The 22,012-nt window shown below is 43.1% G+C and overlaps 1 protein-coding gene across 1 annotated transcript in view; it reads left to right on the top strand.

The window, feature by feature from the left end:
* Window positions 1-22,012, top strand: part of LOC128690675 (insulin-like peptide receptor) — a 646,235-nt gene that overhangs the window by 300,130 nt on the left and 324,093 nt on the right. Inside the window, exons 8-10 of the mRNA XM_070088152.1 lie at window positions 3,364-3,524; window positions 10,625-10,781; window positions 18,413-18,529. Coding sequence (XP_069944253.1) covers window positions 3,364-3,524; window positions 10,625-10,781; window positions 18,413-18,529 — 435 coding nt within the window. The remainder of the gene's footprint in view (window positions 1-3,363; window positions 3,525-10,624; window positions 10,782-18,412; window positions 18,530-22,012) is intronic.

Below are 22,012 nucleotides of genomic sequence, written 5' to 3'. Positions count from 1 at the left end.
GATTACTTTACACAATCCAGGATATATTTGTCACTCTAAATTTCAAAAACTTCATTTAGCATTAAACATTGAAACTAATATTACATCAAAATCGCAACACCGAGGCTATGGAGGAATCCTTGCTGCTGGAGAATATTTATTTAAATTAAATAACAAGTTTGCCTAATTCTTTTAGGATACTAGATTGCCTAAGTGTTTATTCACAAGCACGAGGCCTCTGTATACTCCGTAATGAGGCTTTTCAGATTGCCAACACTGTCGGAGTTCTATGAAGAACTTTATTTGCATTGCACAGTGGACTGTTATCAATATTCCTTTAATGTTATTCTTACTCTAGCCCCTTAACTGAGCACCATGACCTGCTGTAGTGTTTTGGAATCTCAGGTTAAAGTGTTGAAGATGGAGGTTTTACTTCTTCAGGAGGAAAATAAGAGGCTGAAGCTTCGCCTAGATGGGTTTGAGAGTGAGTGTGAGATGGTGGAAGCTGGTGAGGAAAAGGATACCAGCAGCAAGCTAAATAGTCGCAGCCGCTTTTAGTGGCAGGTGGTTTACAGTTCAGGAAGGAAGATAAGGAGGGTTAATAGAGAAGATGTTATGGTAGGAAATCGATTCTCTGTTCTCCAGGACGAGTGCACTTCAGTGGTTAGTAACTCCCCTGCTAATCTAATTGCTGGCTAGACAGGTACTGCAAGCAACTTGCAATCCCATTCATTGATAACTGGGACATATTCTATGGTAAGCATGATATGTATGCAAGGGATGGGGTTCATCTCTCTGGAGCTGGAGTGGTTGCATTAGCCAATTCGATTGAGAGGGTAATTGATGACTTGTCTAGGACTTTAAACTGATAGATTATAGAGGTATGGGTGTTTGTGGGAAACAATCAGGCTGCAGTATTATTGTTGGAAACAGCACATATTACCAGGATACCTCAGGGATATGTTTAAAAGACAATATTCAAAATAAAGTTCCTAATAATGGCAAATCAACTGATCAACAAAAAGAGATAGCAGAGGGCAACGAGTGACTAGCTCCCATAAGGTTTACTATACAAATAGTAGGAGTCTAAGAAATAAGATAGATGAGCTAAGATTACTAGCAAGTGCAAGTAATATAGATATTATTGGTATAACAGAGACCTGGTTCAACCTGAAAGATAGAGAAATGCCTTCTGAATGCACCATAAAGGGTTATAAACTATTCCACATTGATAGGGTCAACAGGAAGGGTGGTGGAGTGGCGATGTACTTCAGAGATAATTTAAACTGTTGTGTTAGACAAGATGTAAGATTAGAAACATCGGACACAGAATATGTTTGGCTACAGTTTCTCGATCATGAAAAATTAATTTTGGGTGTGATATATAGGCCCCCAAACCTTGACAGGGAGTGCAGTAAGCTGTTATGGGACGAAATTCATAAGGCATCTAGATATGAAAATGTTGTGATAATGGGAGATTTTAACTTTAGACAAATTGATTGGAACAATGTGACAGGAAATCTTGAGTTTAGTGACTTTCTTGATACGGTTCAGGATTGCTTTTTAGAACAGGTTGTGACAGAACCAACTAGAGGAAACAATCTGCTTGACTTGGTTCTTGCCAACAAAGATTCACTAATTAATAATCTTGAGGTTAATGATGAGCTTGGGAAAAGTGATCACAAATCACTTAGTTTCAATATATCATGGAATTACCCAGATAACTGCAATCAAATCTCTGTCAAAGATTTTAGCTTGGCCGACTTCATGGGACTGAAAAATTACCTGGGTGGGCTAAATTGGGATGTCCTGACTATGGGTCAGGTAGGTGATCTTGGTTGCCAATATGACGTTTTTCAGAGCATAGTTCTAGCTGCCCAGACAACTTTTGTTCCGAGTAGGGAAATTAGATCTAACAAAAATAATCCCAAATGGATAAACAATAGATTAAAACATCTCATTGGTCAAAAGATAGGCATATATAGGCATATCAAAAGAAGGGATGGGCAGTTAAGAAATCAATATATTCAGTTAAAGAGTGAAATAAAAAAAAAGAAATAAGAAAAGCAAAAAGGGATTATAAGGCTAAAGTCTCAAGGGATTCGAAAACTAACCCAAAAGGGTTCTTTCAGGTATACAGAAGTAAGATTAAGGACAAGATTGGCCCACTTACGAGTAACTCAAGTCAGATCACTGACAGTGATAAGGAAATGTGTGAAATTTTCACACATTTCGGGTTCTAACCCCACTCGTGGTATAGGATGATGTACACCCCAGAAAATAGGCAACTCTGGGTAAAATCTCTGTGAAAAAGTTGATTCATGATTTGACGGCCCAAAACGTCGTCCTAAGTCTCGTCTCCTGAGTCTGGGTTTATTTGTGAATAGTTCCAGCCCGGTATTGTGACTTATTTTTTATTCTTTGTGGTTTGTGAAGAAATATAAAACAACTTGAACATTTAAGTCACGACTTCCATTCAGTAGTTCACGAGGATTGTAACAATGAAGTGGGAATCCTGAAGTGTTGATAATTGATGGTATAAAAAACCCAGCTAGACGAAGAAGGCGCAGGTATCTTACTTAGGTATTCCTGAACGAGGACCTTCAAGTCGTTGCCTGAATTTACTGTGTTGGTTTAGAATCCCGATCCCTCCCAGATACCAAGAATTTCTTCTTTGGTTGGTTTTACCGCCAGTGTTTCTCAGTCTGAATTAGTTTATTGCTCTATATGTCCGAATTTAACACTGATGTTACAAAAATAGGATAACATTGTCTATGTGATAACTTGTGAATACGAAATCTGATTCGCTTCAATTATTGACTGATGTTTGAGCGAGCAGTGAAGTACTGGGGATCGTTGTGTGGTTACAGTACTCACCTAGGTGTGGTTGCAGGGGTCGAGTCACAGCACCTGGCACCGTCTCTTCACTGGCCGTTATTAAGTCACTCTTTCTGCTCAATGAGCTATATCATTCCTCTTCTTAAAGCTATGTATGGATCCTGTCTCCAGTACATCACTCACCAGACTATTCCACTTCCTGACAACTCTGTGACAGAAGAAATATTTCCTAACATCCCTGTGATTCATCTGAGTCTTCAACTTCCAACTGTGACCCCTTGTTGCTGTGTCCCATCTCTGGAACATCCTGTCTCTGTCCACCTTGACAAATTCCTCGCAGTATTTTAAATATCGTTATCAAATCGTCCCTGTCTCTCCTGTCCTCCAGTGTCGTCAAGTCAATTTCCCTTAACCTCTCCTCGTAGGACATGCCCCTTAACTCCAGGACTAATCTTCTTGCAAACCTTTACAACAGTGTGTGATTGAGTTAATATATGGTACAGTATGTTAGTGTTACAGTTGTGTTGCATTGTGTTTGTGTTGCAGTGTGTGGGGAGTGTCCAGGAGGATGCGTGAAGGGAGAGTGTTGTCATGAAGAGTGTGTGGGTGGCTGCCTCACTCCTAACAATGCCACCTCCTGCCACGCCTGCAGGAACGTCCTCGACCACGACACATGTGTTCCCTCCTGCACCAGCCCCAAGTTCAAGGTTAGTGTCTGTCAAATGTCAAATTTATTAAGCCTGTCTCACGTCTTGTAATTTCCTAAATGGTTTTAGGCTCATGCTTATCGAGGTTTAAAGTTGTGTAGGAAAGTGTCCCTGACATCTGCATCTTATGTATTTTAAACTTAATGTTAAACCTGGATACTAAGTTGGAAGAATTTCTTTAAAAATGATAAGGAACGCTTAATTTTTTTTAGTATCTGAAGTTACGTCCCAGTAATTTCTAACTTGACTCACGAAATCGTAATGATACGATTGCAAACAAACCATACCACAGGTGGGGTTAATTTCTAACTTAGTAATAATGATTATTCTTTTACAAAACAAAAACCACGTTTGTTTGTTGCAATAATATTTTTAGTTTAATATCTCCTACCAGACGAAGCTATTATTGCAGATTTATACACTCTCGAAGTCATTATATTTCACTCCATCCTCTCTACATGTCCAAACCATCTCCATAACCCTTCCTCAGCCCTCTGGATAATAGTTTTGGTAATCCTGCACCTCCTCCTAATCTCCAAATTACAGATTCTCTGCATTTTATTCACACTAACCATTACCCTCAGACATGACATCTCCACTGCCTCCAGCCTTCTCCTTGTTGCAACATTCACCACCCATGCTTCACACCCATACAAGAGTGTTGGTATAACTATACTCTCATAAATTACCCTCTTTACTTTCATGGATAAAGTTCTTTGTCTCCACAGACTCCTCAGTGCACCACTCACCTTCTTCCCTCTCGTCAATTATATGATTCAATTCAATTTTCATAGACCAATCTGCTGACACGTCCACTCCCAAATATCCGAATACATTCACTTCCTTCATAGGTATATTTTATTACATAATGTAGTAGTCGTATTTGAGGTGACGTGACAGAATACATGTCATATGAAGTTGTAGGATGAAGGGAAGCATGTGGTCTCCAAGCTGTAGGATGAAGGGAAGCATGTGGTCTCCAAGCTGTAGGATGAAGGGAAGCACATGGTCTCCAAGCTGTAGGATGAAGGGAAGCACGTGGTCTCCAGGCTGTAGGATGAAGGGAAGCATGTGGTCTCCAAGCTGTAGGATGAAGGGAAGCATGTGGTCTCCAAGCTGTAGGATGAAGGGAAGCACGTGGTCTCCAAGCTGTAGGATGAAGGGAAGCATGTGGTCTCCAAGCTGTAGGATGAAGGGAAGCATGTGGTCTCCAAGCTGTAGGATGAAGGGAAGCATGTGGTCTCCAAGCTGTAGGATGAAGGGAAGCATGTGGTCTCCAAGCTGTAGGATGAAGGGAAGCACGTGGTCTCCAAGCTGTAGGATGAAGGGAAGCACGTGGTCTCCAAGCTGTAGGATGAAGGGAAGCACGTGGTCTCCAAGCTGTAGGATGAAGGGAAGCACATGGTCTCCAAGCTGTAGGATGAAGGGAAGCACGTGGTCTCCAAGCTGTAGGATGAAGGGAAGCACGTGGTCTCCAAGCTGTAAGATGAAGGGAAGCACGTGGTCTCCAGGCTGTAGGATGAAGGGAAGCACGTGGTCTCCAAGCTGTAAGATGAAGGGAAGCACGTGGTCTCCAGGCTGTAGGATGAAGGGAAGCACGTGGTCTCCAAGCTGTAGGATGAAGGGAAGCACGTGGTCTCCAAGCTGTAGGATGAAGGGAAGCACGTGGTCTCCAAGCTGTAGGATGAAGGGAAGCACGTGGTCTCCAAGCTGTAAGATGAAGGGAAGCACGTGGTCTCCAAGCTGTAAGATGAAGGGAAGCACGTGGTCTCCAAGCTGTAAGATGAAGGGAAGCACGTGGTCTCCAAGCTGTAGGATGAAGGGAAGCACGTGGTCTCCAAGCATCATCTCCAAGCCTTGTTTTCATTATAAACTGGTTCAGCTTGTTTAATTTGTTTGAAAAGCACGTAGTTGAATTGTATATAACAGAAGTATATTCATCCTGAGTCTAACAAGTATACTTGTACTCAGTGGCTTTTGTCTGATGATTATATTGCATGAATCACTGTTGTGATGATTTTCCTAGTTAATTCATAAACAGTTATCAACGTGATAACAGTTATACCTCGCCATGCGTCATTAATTGGTTCCAAAAGCCGTGACGTATCCCGGTTTTTGACGTAAATCGGACATAATGCCTTAAAATGACACCAGACACCGTAAAACTTCCGTAAATAACTCGCAAATGATTATAATTATTGCTAAATCTCAAAGAACATTAAAAATACATTTTAGTCATATTTTTTTAAAGAATAATGAACACAAAAAAATACATATGACGTAGGTGACGTTGCTGAGTGACGTAAAGTCGGACGTAAAGACGTTCGCCGAACTATAATTTACTCTAGAATTTTTAAGTGACGTAAAGGCCAAAATATTTGTAGATGAATGGTTCAGAGAACCGACATGTTGATAAATTAGACACATGTGCAACTCTTGGGTATCTTTATTGAGGAAACGTTTCGCCACACAGTGGCTTCATCAGTCCAAACGTAGGAGAAACTTGAAGAACAGGAGGAGAATGAGGTAATCAGTCCCTCAACCTTGAGTCGATGTGTTCAGTCCATCAATCTTGAATAGAATACGGCATATCAGCGGAGAAGCAGCTTATAAACCTCATTCTCTTCCTGTTCTTCAAGATTCTCCTACGTTTGGACTGATGAAGCCACTGTGTGGCGAAACGTTTCCTCAATAAAGATACCCAAGAGTTGCACATGTTGAAGAATTGAGACACTTATGCAACACATGGGAATCTTTATTGAAGAAACGTTTCGCCACACAGTGGCTTCATCAGTCCAATACAAAGTAGAAATGGGTAAGGAGAGTAGAAGTATGAGGTAATCAGTCTCTCAACCTGGATTCGATGTGTTCAGTCCATCACTCTTGTAGTAAGTGCAGCATAGGGCCAGAGAGGTGGCTTATATACTGCGGTGAGATGAGTTGAAGCAGGAGGAGGTGGGATCTTAGTGGGACCTGCCACTAATGTAAGTAGGTCATCGTCCAAAGGTTTGGGCAAGCGTTGAAGTCTTTGTACCAAGATTCCATGATGTTGCAGTGTCTGACAGATGTGATGAATGGTTTTGAAAACCGACAAGTTGAAGAATTGAGACACTTATGCAACACATGGGAATCTTTATTGAAGAAACGTTTCGCCACACAGTGGCTGGGGACTGATTACCTCATACTTCTACTCTCCTTACCCATTTCTACTTTGTATTGGACTGATGAAGCCACTGTGTGGCGAAACGTTTCCTGAATAAAGATTCCCATACGCTGCATAAGTGTCTCAATCTTCTACAAAATGTCTGTTTACACATAGTGTCTCTAACTTACCATAGTTTCCCCGGTTCTATATTGTGTTTTTAATTACTTTGTGGTGACTATTGAAGGTAAGATATGCGTAATTTGGCTTAACTTAGTCTGTGTGTTATTTAAGGTTGATACGAATATAAACAAAGGGTTAACGTAGACTATAAAATTTTGAAACCTGGCGAACGGTAGATAAATTTATGTTCTTGTTATAATAATAATATATCTTTATTTACTACCAGTACATGTACAAGGTATACCAGTACATGTACAAGGTATACAAGTACATGTACAAGGTATACCAGTACATGTACAAGGTATACAAGTACATGTACAAGGTATACCAGTACATGTACAAGGTATACAAGTACATGTACAAGGTATACAGACCGTAGCTGACATCAATGATATACTACTATATAGAAAGTCGCTTGTTATAAGAACATAAGAACATAAGAACGAAGGAACAGTGCAACAGGCCTACTGGCCCATGCGAGGCAGGTCCAAGTCTCCTACCGGCTTAAGCCAATGCACCCAACCTAGTCAGGTCAGGTCACATTGACTTAAGGGAGGAACACGGCAACCGACCTGGTAGCACAAGCTAATCAGGTCCAACTCACACCCACCCACACCCACTCATGTATTTATCCAACCTATTTTTAAAGATACACAACGTTCTGGCCTCTATAACTGTACTTGGAGTTTGTTCCACTCATCCACAACTCTATTACCAAACCAGTACTTTCCTATATCCTTCCTGAATCTGAATTTTTCTAACTTAAAACCATTGCTGCGAGTCCTGTCTAGGCTAGATATTTTCAGCACACTATTTACATCCCCTTTATTTATTCCTGTCTTCCATTTATATACCTCAATCATATCCCCCCTAATTCTACGTCTTTCTAGAGAGTGAAGATTCAGGGCCCTTAGTCTATCCTCATAGGGAAGGTCTCTGATACATGGTATCAACTTTGTCATCCTCCTTTGTACATTTTCCAGAGCATTTATATCCATTCTGTAATACGGTGACCAAAACTGTGCAGCATAGTCTAAATGAGGCCTAACCAAGGATGTATAGAGTTGAAGAACAACCTGAGGACTCCTATTGTTTATGCTTCTTGATATAAAGCCAAGGATTCTATTAGCTTTATTGCGAACACTTATGCACTGTTGTCTTGGTTTCAGATTACTGCTAACCAGAACTCCTAAATCTTTTTCGCAATCCGTAATATTAAGATCTACATTATTTAGTTTATATGTGGCATGGTTATTGTCCTGTCCAACATTTAGAACTTTGCATTTGTCTATATTAAACTGCATCTGCCACCTCTCCGACCACTGCATCAGTCTACTCAAATCTTCCTGGAGTGCTCTAATGTCCTCGTCAGAATGAATTCGACGGCCTATTTTGGTGTCATCGGCATACTTGCTGATGTCGCTCTTTATGCCCTCATCTATGTCGTTTATGTATATTGTGAACAGCAGGGGGCCCAACACTGACCCCTGTGGAACACCGCTCGTGACGCTTCCCCACTCTGATTTCTCCCCATTTATGCAAACTCTCTGCTGCCTATTTGTCAACCATGCCTCTATCCAGGAAAAAATTTCTCCTCCTATTCCATGTGCCTTAATTTTCCTCAATAGTCTCTGATGTGGGACCCTGTCAAAAGCCTTACTGAAGTCCATATACACAATATCATATTCATTACCATGATCTACCTCCTCAAATACCTTAGTGAAAAAAGTTAACAAATTCGTAAGGCAGGAACGCCCCTTTGTAAAACCATGCTGAGATTCGTTGATTAATTTATGCTTTTCAAGGTGGCTACGAACTGCCTCGGCAGTTATTGATTCCATAAATTTTCCCACTATGGAGGTTAGGCTTATTGGTCTATAGTTCGAAGCTAAGGACCTGTCACCTGCTTTGAAAATAGGTATCACATTTGCCATTTTCCACTTATCTGGCACCATGCCAGTTTGTAGTGATATGTTGAAAAGATTAGCCAAAGGTTTGCTAAGCTCCTCTTTACATTCCTTTAGAACCCTTGCATACAGTTCATCAGGGCCTGGGGATTTGTTAGGTTTTAATTTATCTGTTTGCCTAAGGACCATGTCACTTGTGACCCTAATAGTGCACAGTTTATTATCGTCCTGTTCTACATAATTTATCATTACTGGAATATCGCTGGTATCCTCCTGTGTAAAAACTGAGAGGAAGTATGTGTTAAAACTTCTACACATTTCCTTATCACTGTCAGTGAGCTGACCCGAGGAACTTTTGAGTGGGCCTATCTTGTCCCTGATCTTACTTCTGTATACCTGAAAGAATCCTTTTGGGTTAGTCTTTGAATCTCTTGCAACTTTAACCTCATAATCTCTTTTTGCTTTTCTAATTCCTTTTTTTATTTCTCTCTTTAACTGAATATATCGATTTCTTAATTGTCCCTCTCCTCTTTTGATTTGCCTATATATGCCTCTCTTTTGACCAATTAGATATTTTAATCTATTGTTCATCCATTTAGGATCATTTTTGTTTGATCTGATTTCCCTATTTGGAACATAATTTGACTGAGCAGCCAGAAACTATGCCCTGGAAAGCGTCATATCAGCATCCATCACCACCTACCTGACCCTTAGTCAGGTCATTCCAGTTCAGCCCACCTAAGTAATTTTTCAGTCCTATGAAATCAGCCAAGCGGAAGTCAGGGACAGAGACTTGATTGCCATTATTAGGGGAATTCCATGATATATTAAAACTGAGTGATTTGTGATCACTTTCCCCAAGCTCATCATTAACGTCAAGATTATTAATTAGTGTTTCCCTACTGGCAAGAACCAAGTCAAGGAGGTTATTTCCCCTAGTTGGCTCTGTCACAAAATGTTTTAAAAAACAATCCTGGATCGTATCAAGAAAGTCACCTGACTCTAAATTTCCTGTCAAATTGCTCCAGTCAATCTGTCTATAGTTGAAATCTCCCATTAGCACAACATCGTTAGTAGATGCCTTGCGAATTTCGTCCCATAGAAGTTTACTGCACTCCCTATCAAGATTTGGGGCCCTGTAAATCACACCCAAAATTAGTTTTTCTCGGCCCTCGAGAAGCTGTAACCAAACAGATTCAGTGGCTGACGCTTCTAATTTTATATCTTGTCTAACACAACAATTTAAATTGTCTCTGACATACATTGCTACTCCACCACCTTTCCTGTTGACCCTGTCAGTGTGGAATAATTTATAGCCTTGTATGTGACATTCAGAGGGCATCTCTCTATCTTTCAGATTGAGCCAGGTCTCTGTTATAGCAATAATATTTATGTTTCCTGCACTTGCAATTAATCTTAGCTCATCTATCTTATTTCTTACACTCCTGCTATTAGTATAGTAAACCTTAAGGGAGCTAGTCCCTTGCTGCCCTCTGCTGTCCCCTTTGTTTGCTGACCTGATCTGTTATGTTGAGCATTTCCCGCAAATTAGGTCAGTTTTGTCCCAGGATGCGACCCACACCAGTCCACTAACACCCAGGTACCCATTATGCTGATGGGTGAACATAGACAACCAGTGTAAGGAAACACGTCGAATGCTTACAACCCTTCTTCGGAAATCAAACCCGGACCCTCACCGTGTGAAGAGAGAGCTTCCGCCACCAGGCCACGGGACACTGTAACTGTGGAAATAACAAATGTTTTGAGATATTTAAGGCTTTGAGAAACTAAAGTTCTTATCACGTGATCTGCTACCAAGCATTAGAAATCGTAAATTATTACCTATTTCTCTTCACTAATCCTTGCAGGTGTCTGAGCACAGATGTGAGCCTCGTGAGGTGTGTTCAGTGAACTACGCCATTAAGAGGGACACACAGGAATGTGTGGAACGTTGTCCTACAGGTTACAATACAACCACCGTCTTTGATGGCTCCCGTTACATCACTCAGTGCGACCCATGTAAAGGTAAGCTTCTCTCCACTTTAATATATTAATGTTATTCCATATATTGTAAAGTAAAATGACACAAGTGCAACTAATGCGGCATTTTATTGTGGCAACGTTTCGCTCTGCAGGAGCTTTGTCAAGACGTTACAAACAGTACATGGACACAGAAGGTATATGTAGGCTTAGAAATTCAGGGACGCCCAATTAATGATTAAAGAAACTAATTTCCACAGACGCAGGTGCCTTGAATCATCACTAATCGCTGTTTCTAATACAATTAAACAAAACAAAGGCAGCTTCACCATTTCTGAAGTCTTAGCAAGAATCCTCCTGGAAACAGTAAACCTGCCATCACACAGTCTCTCCTGTTAATACTACACAAACACATAACAGAGAATGAACACTGAAACAGACCTTCTCTTATTCAACCTCCAATAGAAATATTTGTCTAACTTATTTTTATGCCTCCCAAGTAATAATTTTTACATCCTTTTACAACAACTACTACTACGATTTTTCTTTTTATATATTTATGCTGAGACATTGCATTGTCAACTGTCTTCTCATGTACATCAATGTTTCCCCTTAAAGTCTCATACCGAGAACTGCAGTTCTAAATTACCTTCCCACCTACATCAATGTTACTCCATAGTTGTACTGACTGAAATTAGTCCTCTTCGTCTTCTAGGTCTGTTGAACTCAGTTACATATTCTGTACAAGAGAAGTCACTTCAGATTGAAACTATGAGCTTAAACGCAATTACTTTCAGTGATAGTAATTAACTAAGAAGCGAGGTGAGGAGTCCACACGCACAACCTGGCTATGGGAAAGAGGTAATTGGCCAGCCCTTTGCTCTGAGCTCGCCATCACCGATTGGAATGATCTTCTCCAAGGGGATGTTGACAACCAAGTGAAAGCCTTCGCTGGACACATCTTTAATCTACAACAAGAACACATTCCCCACCGGCAATATGTGACGAAGCCTACAGATCAGCCTTGGTTTGGCTTTCGTTGTAGAGAGACTGCTACTGCTAAGTACAAAGCATGGCGAAGGTATAAGAGACATCCTACCACCTATAACAGGAACTTGCACAGGCAAGCCTGTAGGCATATAGGTGACGTTCAAAAGTGGGCCATTGCTAAATGGGAGGTGGACACAAAAAAGAAAGCTAGCATCAGGTAGGGTAGGCTCCAAAACCTGGTGGTCCCTGGTCAAGGACAGACAAGGTTATCTGCCTGATGAACTCATTCCACCTCTCAATCGACAGGATGGGACCACCTCTACTAGTAGTCAAGAGAAGGCGAACCTCTGCCAAACACTTTGCTACCAAAATGCAAGCTCCTGATCCAGCAAGGGACCCTCCTTGGCTAGCTGCAAGAACTGTGTCAAAACTGTCAGTGGTGACAATAAGGCAGGAGGAGGTGCATTTCCTTCTTAAATCGCTTGACCAAGAAAAGGCTGTGGGCCCAGACAAGTTGAGCCCAAGATTGCTGAGAAGATGTGCAGACCAGCTAGCAGCACCTCTAACTCGCATCTTTCAGCACTGCCTAGTACAGGATAAATGGCCCTCTCTGTGGAAAGAGGCAAATGTAGCCTCTGTTCACAAAAAGAAGAGCAGAGAAGAAATCAGTAACTACAGACCAGTGTCACTCCTGTCAATCACTGGTAAGATCCTTGAGACAATAATCTCAAGACAAATGACAGAGTTTTTTGACTACCACTCACTACTTTGTGATCGTCAATATGGCTTCAGGAAAGGTTACTCTGCTGCTGATCTGTTGTTAAACCTCTCCACTAAGTGGCACCAGTCACTGGATGAATCCAGTCAGCTGTGTGGTAGCACTGGACATTGCTGGTGCTTTCGACCGGGTGTGGCACCAGGGCCTCTTAGCAAAACTTCAAGCACTGGGAATTGCAGGCTCTACGCTATGTCTCCTCAGTGATTACCTTCATGGTAGATCTCGAAGTGTAGTTCTCAATGGAACGGAATCAGCAAGACATCCTATTGGGGCAAGTGTTCCACGAGGAAGCGTGCTGGGACCATTGTTATGGAATGTCTACTTCAACGACGTTCTTCATCTCATCCCAGAAACCCATGCATATGCAGACGACTGTACACTGACATTCACTTATCCAAGAGAAGAAATGCCAGCTGCTCTAAGCTACATCAATCACCAGCTACGAGCTATATCAGCTTGGGGAAATAGATGGCAAGTAACATTTGCACCTGAGAAAACGCAAATGATGATGGTCTCTAGGCACCATGATGGTAATGCTGGTGCAGTAGCAAGGATGAATGGGAGGGTGTTGGCACCTGGAGAAGAAGTTGATATCCTTGGGGTGAAATTTGACTCCAAACTAACCATGAAGAATCATGTAAATGTTGCAAACAAGGCAGCCAGGAAGCTTACAGCACTTCGCCGTATCTCGCATCTGCTTGACAGTAGGGGTTGCAAGATTCTGTGCGAGGCACAAGTACGCTCACATCTTGAGTATGCTCCACTTTCTTGGTTTGCCTGCCCCCCCTCCCTCTCATCTGCGACTGCTTGACAGAGTAGAGAACAGAGCAAGACGTCTCATCTCTCGCCTTGACCCATCCTGGATAGATCTGTCATTTCAGCAGAGCTTTCAACACAGGAGGGATGTGGGTGGCCTTACTGTTATGTACAAGGCCAATATTGTCAAAGTACCACACTTGGATCCACTTCGAGGACAGCGTGAAACAAGCTTTTATGCCACAAGACGGGCAGAAAGCAGCAACTTCACTCTGGCTGTACCCTTCTCCAGAACATCACTCCATCTGAGATCATACATACCCAGGATGACTCGAGTATGGAACACATTCGTACAGCATAATGATGTCAACGAGATAAAGTCAGTTGATCAAATGAAAATGCTGGCCCACAGATGGCTCCAACTTCATCCTGTTCCCTACTTGTATGTCTCATAACAATAAAAATGCTTTCAAATGAGCTGATGTAGGTAACAGCTCTTAGCTTGCCAATAAAGTTAGGAATCCTTAACCTGTAAATAGCTTGTCAATAAAGCTAGGGATCCATAACCTTGTCAAACCCTGTGTAAAAAAATCATTGTAAGAAAATTATTAACTATAATCGACGGGGAACCTTTACTAGGCTCCCTAAATTTTCTTTTCAACCATTTTTTTCGTTAATATTTCACTCATAGCTCGAGAACCTTTAACTCAATCGGCTTCAAATTTTCAACACTTCTGCGTGGTAACGAGGTCCAAAATTTTGCTCTAAAGAAGTTGAAGCCATTTCCAACATCCTGAAATGGCTACAACTTGTGAAACCCTCAATGTCGTAGCTACGAGCACTCATAAAATACGACGACGGCGGAGAATTATATGCTGATGACTCACGAAATCGTAATGACACGATTGCAAACCAACCATACCACGGGCGGGGTTTGAACCCGCGATCAGAGAGTCTCAAAACTTCAGACAGGTCGCGTTAGCGACGGCTTTGAGGGGACTTGAGCTAGAGTTCGTCACGGCCACGCTAGCTGGAGAATCGTCTGTAAAAACTTGCATTTGTGGTCACAGTGGTGCCTATGGTACCCTTCCTATGGTGTAAAAATATACCTAGTTGGATGAATCTTATTGTGGTTACCTGGTCCAGTGGCTAACACGACGGTCTGGAGTTATGAGACTCTCTGACCGCGGGTTCTATCCCCTCCTGTGGTATAGTTTATATGTAGATCAAACTATTTTAAGTGTTAAATAGTGTGAAATTCTTATTCCCTTTCAACCACGATAAATAATTTTCACTTTACCTCTTCTGAGCGGCCTTAATATTTACAGTAGTATGTAAATTAATTACTACAGTTATGAAATAATTATTAGGAAAATTAATGTTTTTTCTGAAGGGTACACGGCAATGATATGACATTATAAATTATTTAATAAGAGATATAACTACTCTTTGCTTCTATAAGCATTGCTACACGCTTTATCATAGAACTGACCAATGCTGAACGCATTTTGGCACGTTCTTCGTAGTAACAATCCCTAATAGCAGCAGCAATTAGCTTCTCCAAAGCTGAACAGTCATGTTTCGTGATCCTGTAAGATTCTGAATTAGGTTGAGGCCAGTTTAGAACTCTTTGCCCAAGTTTTTTGAAGGATGTCACTATTTTTATTAAAGTGCGAAATCGAGCAAGATCCTGCTGGAAAATTCCTTCTCCATCAGGAAAGTCTCTGTCCACAGTGGAAAGCAAATGAGTTGCCAGGATTGTCTTGTATGTGTCACTGTTTATCGTTCCCATGCTGCCCAGGGCAGTAAAACTTCCACAAAACGCCTTCTTTGGTGGGTATTTTGGTTCTTGAAAACATAACTTTTCTCTGTTCACATGTCGTCCATCCTTTGTGATAAAGTGCCCATCGTAGCCGTTTTTTCTTCACAGCAGCAGCCAGTAATTGCTTCTTCACCGACATTTTTGGCAGTTTTGCCAACTTCAGTTCTTCCAACATCAATACACGGTGTTGTCAAGCATTATCTTGCCCATCGTCCTGGACGCAGCGCTCCAAAATCGCCAGTGTCGTCAGTTCTCTTTAGAATCCAATCAACAGTTGACTTTGCTAGGCTAAAATTTTCGGTGATTTGTTTGATATTCAAATCAGTATGTTTTCTAGGTGAAACATCCATCATGAATTTCAGCAGCCATCATGAACTGAAAGGGAGAATTTGGCATAGCCACATTCACTCACGGAGCATGCCTGCAGAACAACAGCTGTTGTAGCACTGACGAGAGTCAGTGCTACATTCAGGTCCTCCATACTCCCTCCAATCTATATCCAATCTTTCTTTACCTAATCTTCTTGTTATTCTCATCACCTTGCTCTTTCCTGTGTTCACTTTCAATTTCCTTCTTTAACACACCCTCCCAAATTCGCCCACCATCATCTACAACTCCTCTTCAGAATCTCCGAAAAGCACAGTGTCATCTATAAATGTATTAAATAATCATAGTGACATCTTTTGTTCCTGTCTAAGGCCTATTTTTACTGGGAAATAATCTCCTTTAGTGCTTTGCAAGATACTGAAAAAGTAAAATTGATTAGCCTCATCTCCCAGTTGATCGTATACAACTTTGGTTAAGCCGTATTTCTGGCAAGAACAAAGATATCGTTTTGTGTTGGATCCCTGGTCATGTTGATGTTCAGGGCAACGAGCAGGAAGACTCTGCTGCGCGGTTACCAGTCTATGACCTCCCACTTTTATATAGAGGTATTAGAACATAAGAACGTAAGAAAGAAGGAACACTACAACAGGCCTACTGACCCAAGCGGAGCAGGTCCATGTTTCCCCCCCGGGTTAGACCAATGACCCACCCCCCGGATTATCCCAATGACCCACCCAGTCTGGTCATCTCCACTCAAGGATGGAGCATTGTACCAGACCCAGCAGCAAAGCTAGTCAGGTCAACTCACACCCACCCACACCCACTCATGTATTTATCTAACCTATTTTTAAAACTACACAACGTTTTAGCCTCAATAACTGTACTCGGGAGTTTGTTCCACTCATCCACAACTCTATTACCAAACCAGTGCTTTCCTATATCCTTCCTGAATCTGAATTTTTCCAACTTGAAACCATTGCTGCGAGTCCTGTCTTGGCTGGAAATTTTCAGCACGCTGTTTACATCCCCTTTATTTATTCAATTCTCAGACTATTTTGCTGCAACCTGTAGCGACCTCGGCGACCGCTGGCAGCAACCTTGCTCCCATGTATCTCTTAACAAATTACATTTTATCAAACCAGGTTTAGGATTCTTTGATAATACTTCCTTTAGCACTCCCCACAGCCCATTATATTTCTACCTGTGTTCTCTCCACCCTAGCTGCTTTTTGATCCTGGTTCTTGCCTGGTCAACCAGGTTATTAGTCCAGCTGGCTCAAATATCCTTCATCGTTTGGTTGATCTGGGACTTGATGATGCTTGTCCGGTTTCATCTTTTCGACTTCTACACATGTCCCAGCAGTATTTCTGATATCTTCTGATATGTTAAATAGTCTGGGACCATGGATGTTGATAAAATGTTCTCTTATTGTACCCAAGGCGCCCCTACTTTCCAGTTGATTTATTTTACACTTCTTCCCATATTTCTCTCTCCAGTATGTTGTAAGTGTGCCAATTTGTGACTAGGCTCTTTTGTGTCTCTTTCGTGTTCATTCCACATATAAACACTGGAACCTATTACTAGTGAACGTCCTGTGGTTTTCCGCTGCCCATTGGAGAACTCTTTTATCTTCCTGCAATTTTCCCTGTGTCTTCTACTGAGGTAACTTTCGTTCTTATGAGGATGTGGAACAGTAGAGGAGCCAAAACAGCACCTTGGGTACCCAACTTTTTACTTCGCTAAGACTAGATTTTGCTCTGTTTACTGCTTCTCTTTTTATTCTTTGTATGGGATAATTGAAAATTCCTCTGCTTTAATTTCTCGTTATGCATATAGACCACATTTAGTTTCAAATCTCTCCATTATCGCATTTATCAAACACCTTTGTAAAATCCGTGTATATCACAACTGCACTTTGGTTTTCTTCCAATGCCTCAGTAATTATCACAGTGCCCTAGTAGTTGTGACAAGCATAGTCTCCCAGCTCTATATCCATCATGATTTAAGTTATGCAGATTATATTGTTCCATAAAATTAACAATTTGGTGTCTGGGGACAAAACTGCACAGGACAGATACTGAACAACGTCTAAGATTCCCGGGGTAGATTTTATGCGATGTAGCAGATGTCCAGAATAGACATTTTTACGATTTACAAGATATCTTTTGAGTACATTATCAAGACGTAAAAGAAAAAGACAGAGATATAGGAGAAAAAAGATATATTTCATATACATGAAAGTTAGAGACGAGACATAGAAATTTGATAATTCTCTTGTTCGGTGTAAGTGTAGAGAATAATGTAGGGAGCAACTTAGTGAAGACAGAATCATAAATGTCTTCAAATGTTAGTTTGACAGAAGATAACAACACAGGTGAGATGATAATTAAGAGGGAGTTTGAAAGAAGTACAAACTCACAGGTAAACACACTAATCAAAGATTGAAAAAATTATTTCAAGCATCGAAGAGGAAAAATCATTTTCTTGTTATATGATGTAAATACTTCAGAAAATCGACAAGTTGAGGAATGAGATACTTGTGCAACATTTCCGAATATCTGTTGTGGAAGCTTTTTACCAGCAAGTGATTTCGTCAGTCCATCGACTTAAGGTTGAGGGACTGATTACCTCAGATAACTCCTCATCTTCCACCGTTCTCCTCTGTATTGGACCGAAGAAATTCCTGCCTGCAGAAACGTTTCCACATTAAATGTGGTAGTTTAGTACCTAGTGACAGAGTTTACCTTCCCTGGTACAGGTATAGTGTGTTTAGTACCTAGTGACAGAGTTTACCTTCCCTGGTACAGGGATGGCGTGTTTAGTACCTAGTGACAGAGTTTACCTTCCCTGGTACAGGTATGGTGTGTTTAGTACCTAGTGACAGAGTTTACCTTCCCTGGTACAGGTATGGTGTGTTTAGTACCTAGTGACAGAGTTTACCTTCCCTGGTACAGGTATGGTGTGTTTAGCACCTACTGACGGAGTTTACCTTCCCTGGTACAGGTATGGTGTGTACCAAGCGTTGTTCAGCGACAACAGTCAAGAGTATCAGTCACGCCCAGTTACTGCGAGGTTGTACCATCATCAACGACTTCCTTACCATCTACATCAATGGTGGGGGTAAGTGTCTCCCTCACTATGGTAGGTGCTTCCGTCACTATGGTAGGTGCCTCCCTCACTATGGTAGGTACCTCAATCAGTATCACTCACTAAGGTAGGTACCTCCCTCACTACCACTCACTAAGGTAGATGCTTCCTTCACTACCAGTCAGTAAGGTAGGTGCCTACCTACACCTACCATTACCAACTTGCTGCCCCTGTTCACCTAGCAATAAATAGGTACCTGGGTGTTAGACAAGACAATTGTCATGTGTCGCATCCTGGTGGAACAAGATTAGCCGAAATTGCCCGATATATTCTGCATCTGTAACAGATGTATCGTGTACGTGAAGAACTAATAATAATAATAATAATAATAATAATAATAATAATAATAATAATAATAATAATAATTATTATTATTATTATTATTATTATTATTATTATTATTATTATTATTATTATTATTATTATTATTATTATTATTATTAATTATTTATTTACTTATTAACACGTCGGCAGTCTCCCACCAAGGCAGGGTGGCCCACCAAGGCAGGGTGGCCCACCAAGGCAGGGTGGCCCACCAAGGCAGGGTGGCCCACCAAAGCAGGGTGGCCCAAAAAAGTAGGGTGGCCCACCAAGGCAGGGTGGCCCACCAAGGTAGGGTGGCCCACCAAGGCAGGGTGGCCCACCAAGGCAGGGTGGCCCACCAAGGCAGGGTGGCCCACCAAAGCAGGGTGGCCCACCAAGGCAGGGTGGCCCACCAAGGCAGGGTGGCCCACCAATGCAGGGTGGCCCACCAAGGTACGGTGGCCCACCAAGGCAGGGTGGCCCACCAAGGCAGGGTGGCCCACCAAAGCAGGGTGGCCCAAAAAAGTAGGGTGGCCCACCAAGGCAGGGTGGCCCACCAAGGCAGGGTGGCCCACCAAGGCAGGGTGGCCCACCAAGGCAGGGTGGCCCACCAAAGCAGGGTGGCCCAAAAAAGTAGGGTGGCCCACCAAGGCAGGGTGGCCCACCAAGGCAGGGTGGCCCACCAATGCAGGGTGGCCCACCAAGGTACGGTGACCCACCAAGGTAGGGTGGACCACCAAGGTAGGGTGGCCCACCAAAGCAGGGTGGCCCACCAAGGCAGGGTGGCCCACCAAGGCAGGGTGGCCCACCAAGACAGTGTGGCCCACCAAGGTAGGGTGGCCCACCAAGGCAGGGTGGCCCACCAAGGTAGGGTGGCCCACCAAGGCAGGGTGGCCCACCAAGGCAGGGTGGCCCACCAAGGCAGGGTGGCCCACCAAGGCAGGGTGGCCCACCAAGGCAGGGTGGCCCACCAAGGCAGGGTGGCCCACCAAGACAGTGTGGCAAAACCAAGGCAGGGTGGCCCACCAAGGCAGGGTGGCCCACCAAGGCAGGGTGGCCCACCAAGGTAGGGTGGCCCACCAAGGTAGGGTGGCCCACCAAGACAGAGTGGCCCACCAAAGCAGGGTGGCCCACCAAGGCAGGGTGGCCCACCAAGGCAGGGTGGCCCACCAAGGCAGGGTGGCCCACCAACACAGTGTGGCCCACCAAGGCAGGGTGGCCCACCAAGGTAGGGTGGCCCACCAAGGCAGGGCGGCCCACCAAGGCAGGGCGGCCCACCAAGGCAGGGTGGCCCGAAAAAGAAAAACTTTCTTCATTATTCAGTCCATCACTGTCTTGCCAGAGGGGTACTTCCCTCACTACCACTCACTAAGGTAGGTACTTCCCTCACTGCCAGTCACTAAGGTAGGTACCTCTCTCACTACCACTAAGTTAGAAGTCTCCCTCAATACCTCTAACTAAGGTAGGTACCTCCCTCACTACTGCTCACTAAGGTAGGTATCTCCCTCACTACAACTCACTAAGGTAGGTACTTCCCTCACTACCACTCACTAAGGTAGGAACCTCCCTCACTACCACTCACTAAGGTCGGTACTTCTCTCACTACCACTCACTAAGGTAGGTACCTCCCTCACTACCGCTCACTAAGGAAGGTACTTCCCTCACTACCACTCACTAAGATAGGTACCTCCCTCACTACAACTCACTAAGCTCGGTACTTCCCTCACTACCACTCACTAAGGTAGGTACCTCCCTCACTACCAGTCACTAAGGTAGGTACCTCCCTCACTACCAGTCACTAAGGTAGGTACCTCCCTCACTACCAGTCACTAAGGTAGGTACCTCCCTCACTACCAGTCACTAAGGTAGGTACCTCCCTCACTACCAGTCACTAAGGTAGGTACCTCCCTCATTACCACTCACTGAGGTAGGAGCCTCCCTCACTACCACTCACTAAGGTAGGTACTTCCCTCACTATCACTCACTAAGGTAGGTGCCTCCCTCACTATCACTAAGGTAGGTACCTCCCTCACTATCACTCACTAAAGTAAATGCTCCCTCACTACCACTCACTAAGATAGGTACCTCCCACACTACCACTCACGAATGTAGGTACTTCCCTCACTACCACTCATTACGGTAGGTGCCACCCTCACTACCACAAAGGTAGGTACCTCCCTCACTTACACTCACTAAGGTAGGTGCCTCCCTCACTACCACTAATTGAGGTATTAACCTCCCTCACTAAAACTCACTATGGTAGGTACCTCCCTCGCTACCACTCACTAAGATAAGTAACTCCCTCACTATCACTCACTAAAGTAAATGCTCCCTCACTACCACTCAGTAAGGTAGGTATCTCCCTCACTACCACTCACAAAGGTAGGTACTTCCCTCACGATCCCTCACTAAGGTAGGTGCTTCCCTCACTACCACTCACTAATGTAGGAACCTCCATCACTACAACTCACTAAGGTAGGTACCTCCCTCACAACACTCACAAAGGTAAGTACCTCCCACACTACCACTCACTAAGGTAGGTACCTCCATCACAACACTCACTAAGGTAGGTACCTCCCTCACTACCACTCACTAAGGTAGGTACCTCCATCACTACAACTCACTAAGGTAGGTACCTCCCTCACTAACACTCACTAAGGAAGGTACCTCCCTCACAATACTCACCAAGGTAGGTACCTCCCTCACTACCCCTCACTAAGGTAGGTGCCTACCTCACTTCCAGTCTCTTAGGTAGGTACCTCCCTCACTACCACTCAGTAAGGTAGGTATCTCCCTCACTACCAGTCACTAAGGTAGGTACCTTCTTCACTACCACTCACTAAGGAAGGTACCTCCCTCACTACCAGTCACTAAGGTATGTACCTCCCTCACTACCACTTAGTAAGGTAGGTACCTCCCTCACTAACACTCACTAAGGTAGGTACCTCCCTCACTACCACTCACTAAGGTAGGTACTTCCCTCACTACCACTCACTAAGGTAGGTACTTCCCTCACTACCACACACTGAGGTAGATACTTCCCTCACTTCCAGTCAGTAAGGTAGGTGCCTTCCTCTCTACCATTCACTAAGTAGGTTCCTCCCTCACTAACACTCACTAAGGTAGGTACCTCAATCACTGCCACTCACTAAG

The sequence above is a fragment of the Cherax quadricarinatus genome, chromosome 24, assembly GCF_038502225.1.
Source record: "Cherax quadricarinatus isolate ZL_2023a chromosome 24, ASM3850222v1, whole genome shotgun sequence".
NCBI classification, from domain to species: Eukaryota; Metazoa; Arthropoda; class Malacostraca; order Decapoda; family Parastacidae; genus Cherax; species Cherax quadricarinatus.
The sequence above is the reverse complement of the archived record's forward strand: the minus strand, read 5'-3'. Positions and strand labels throughout refer to the sequence as shown.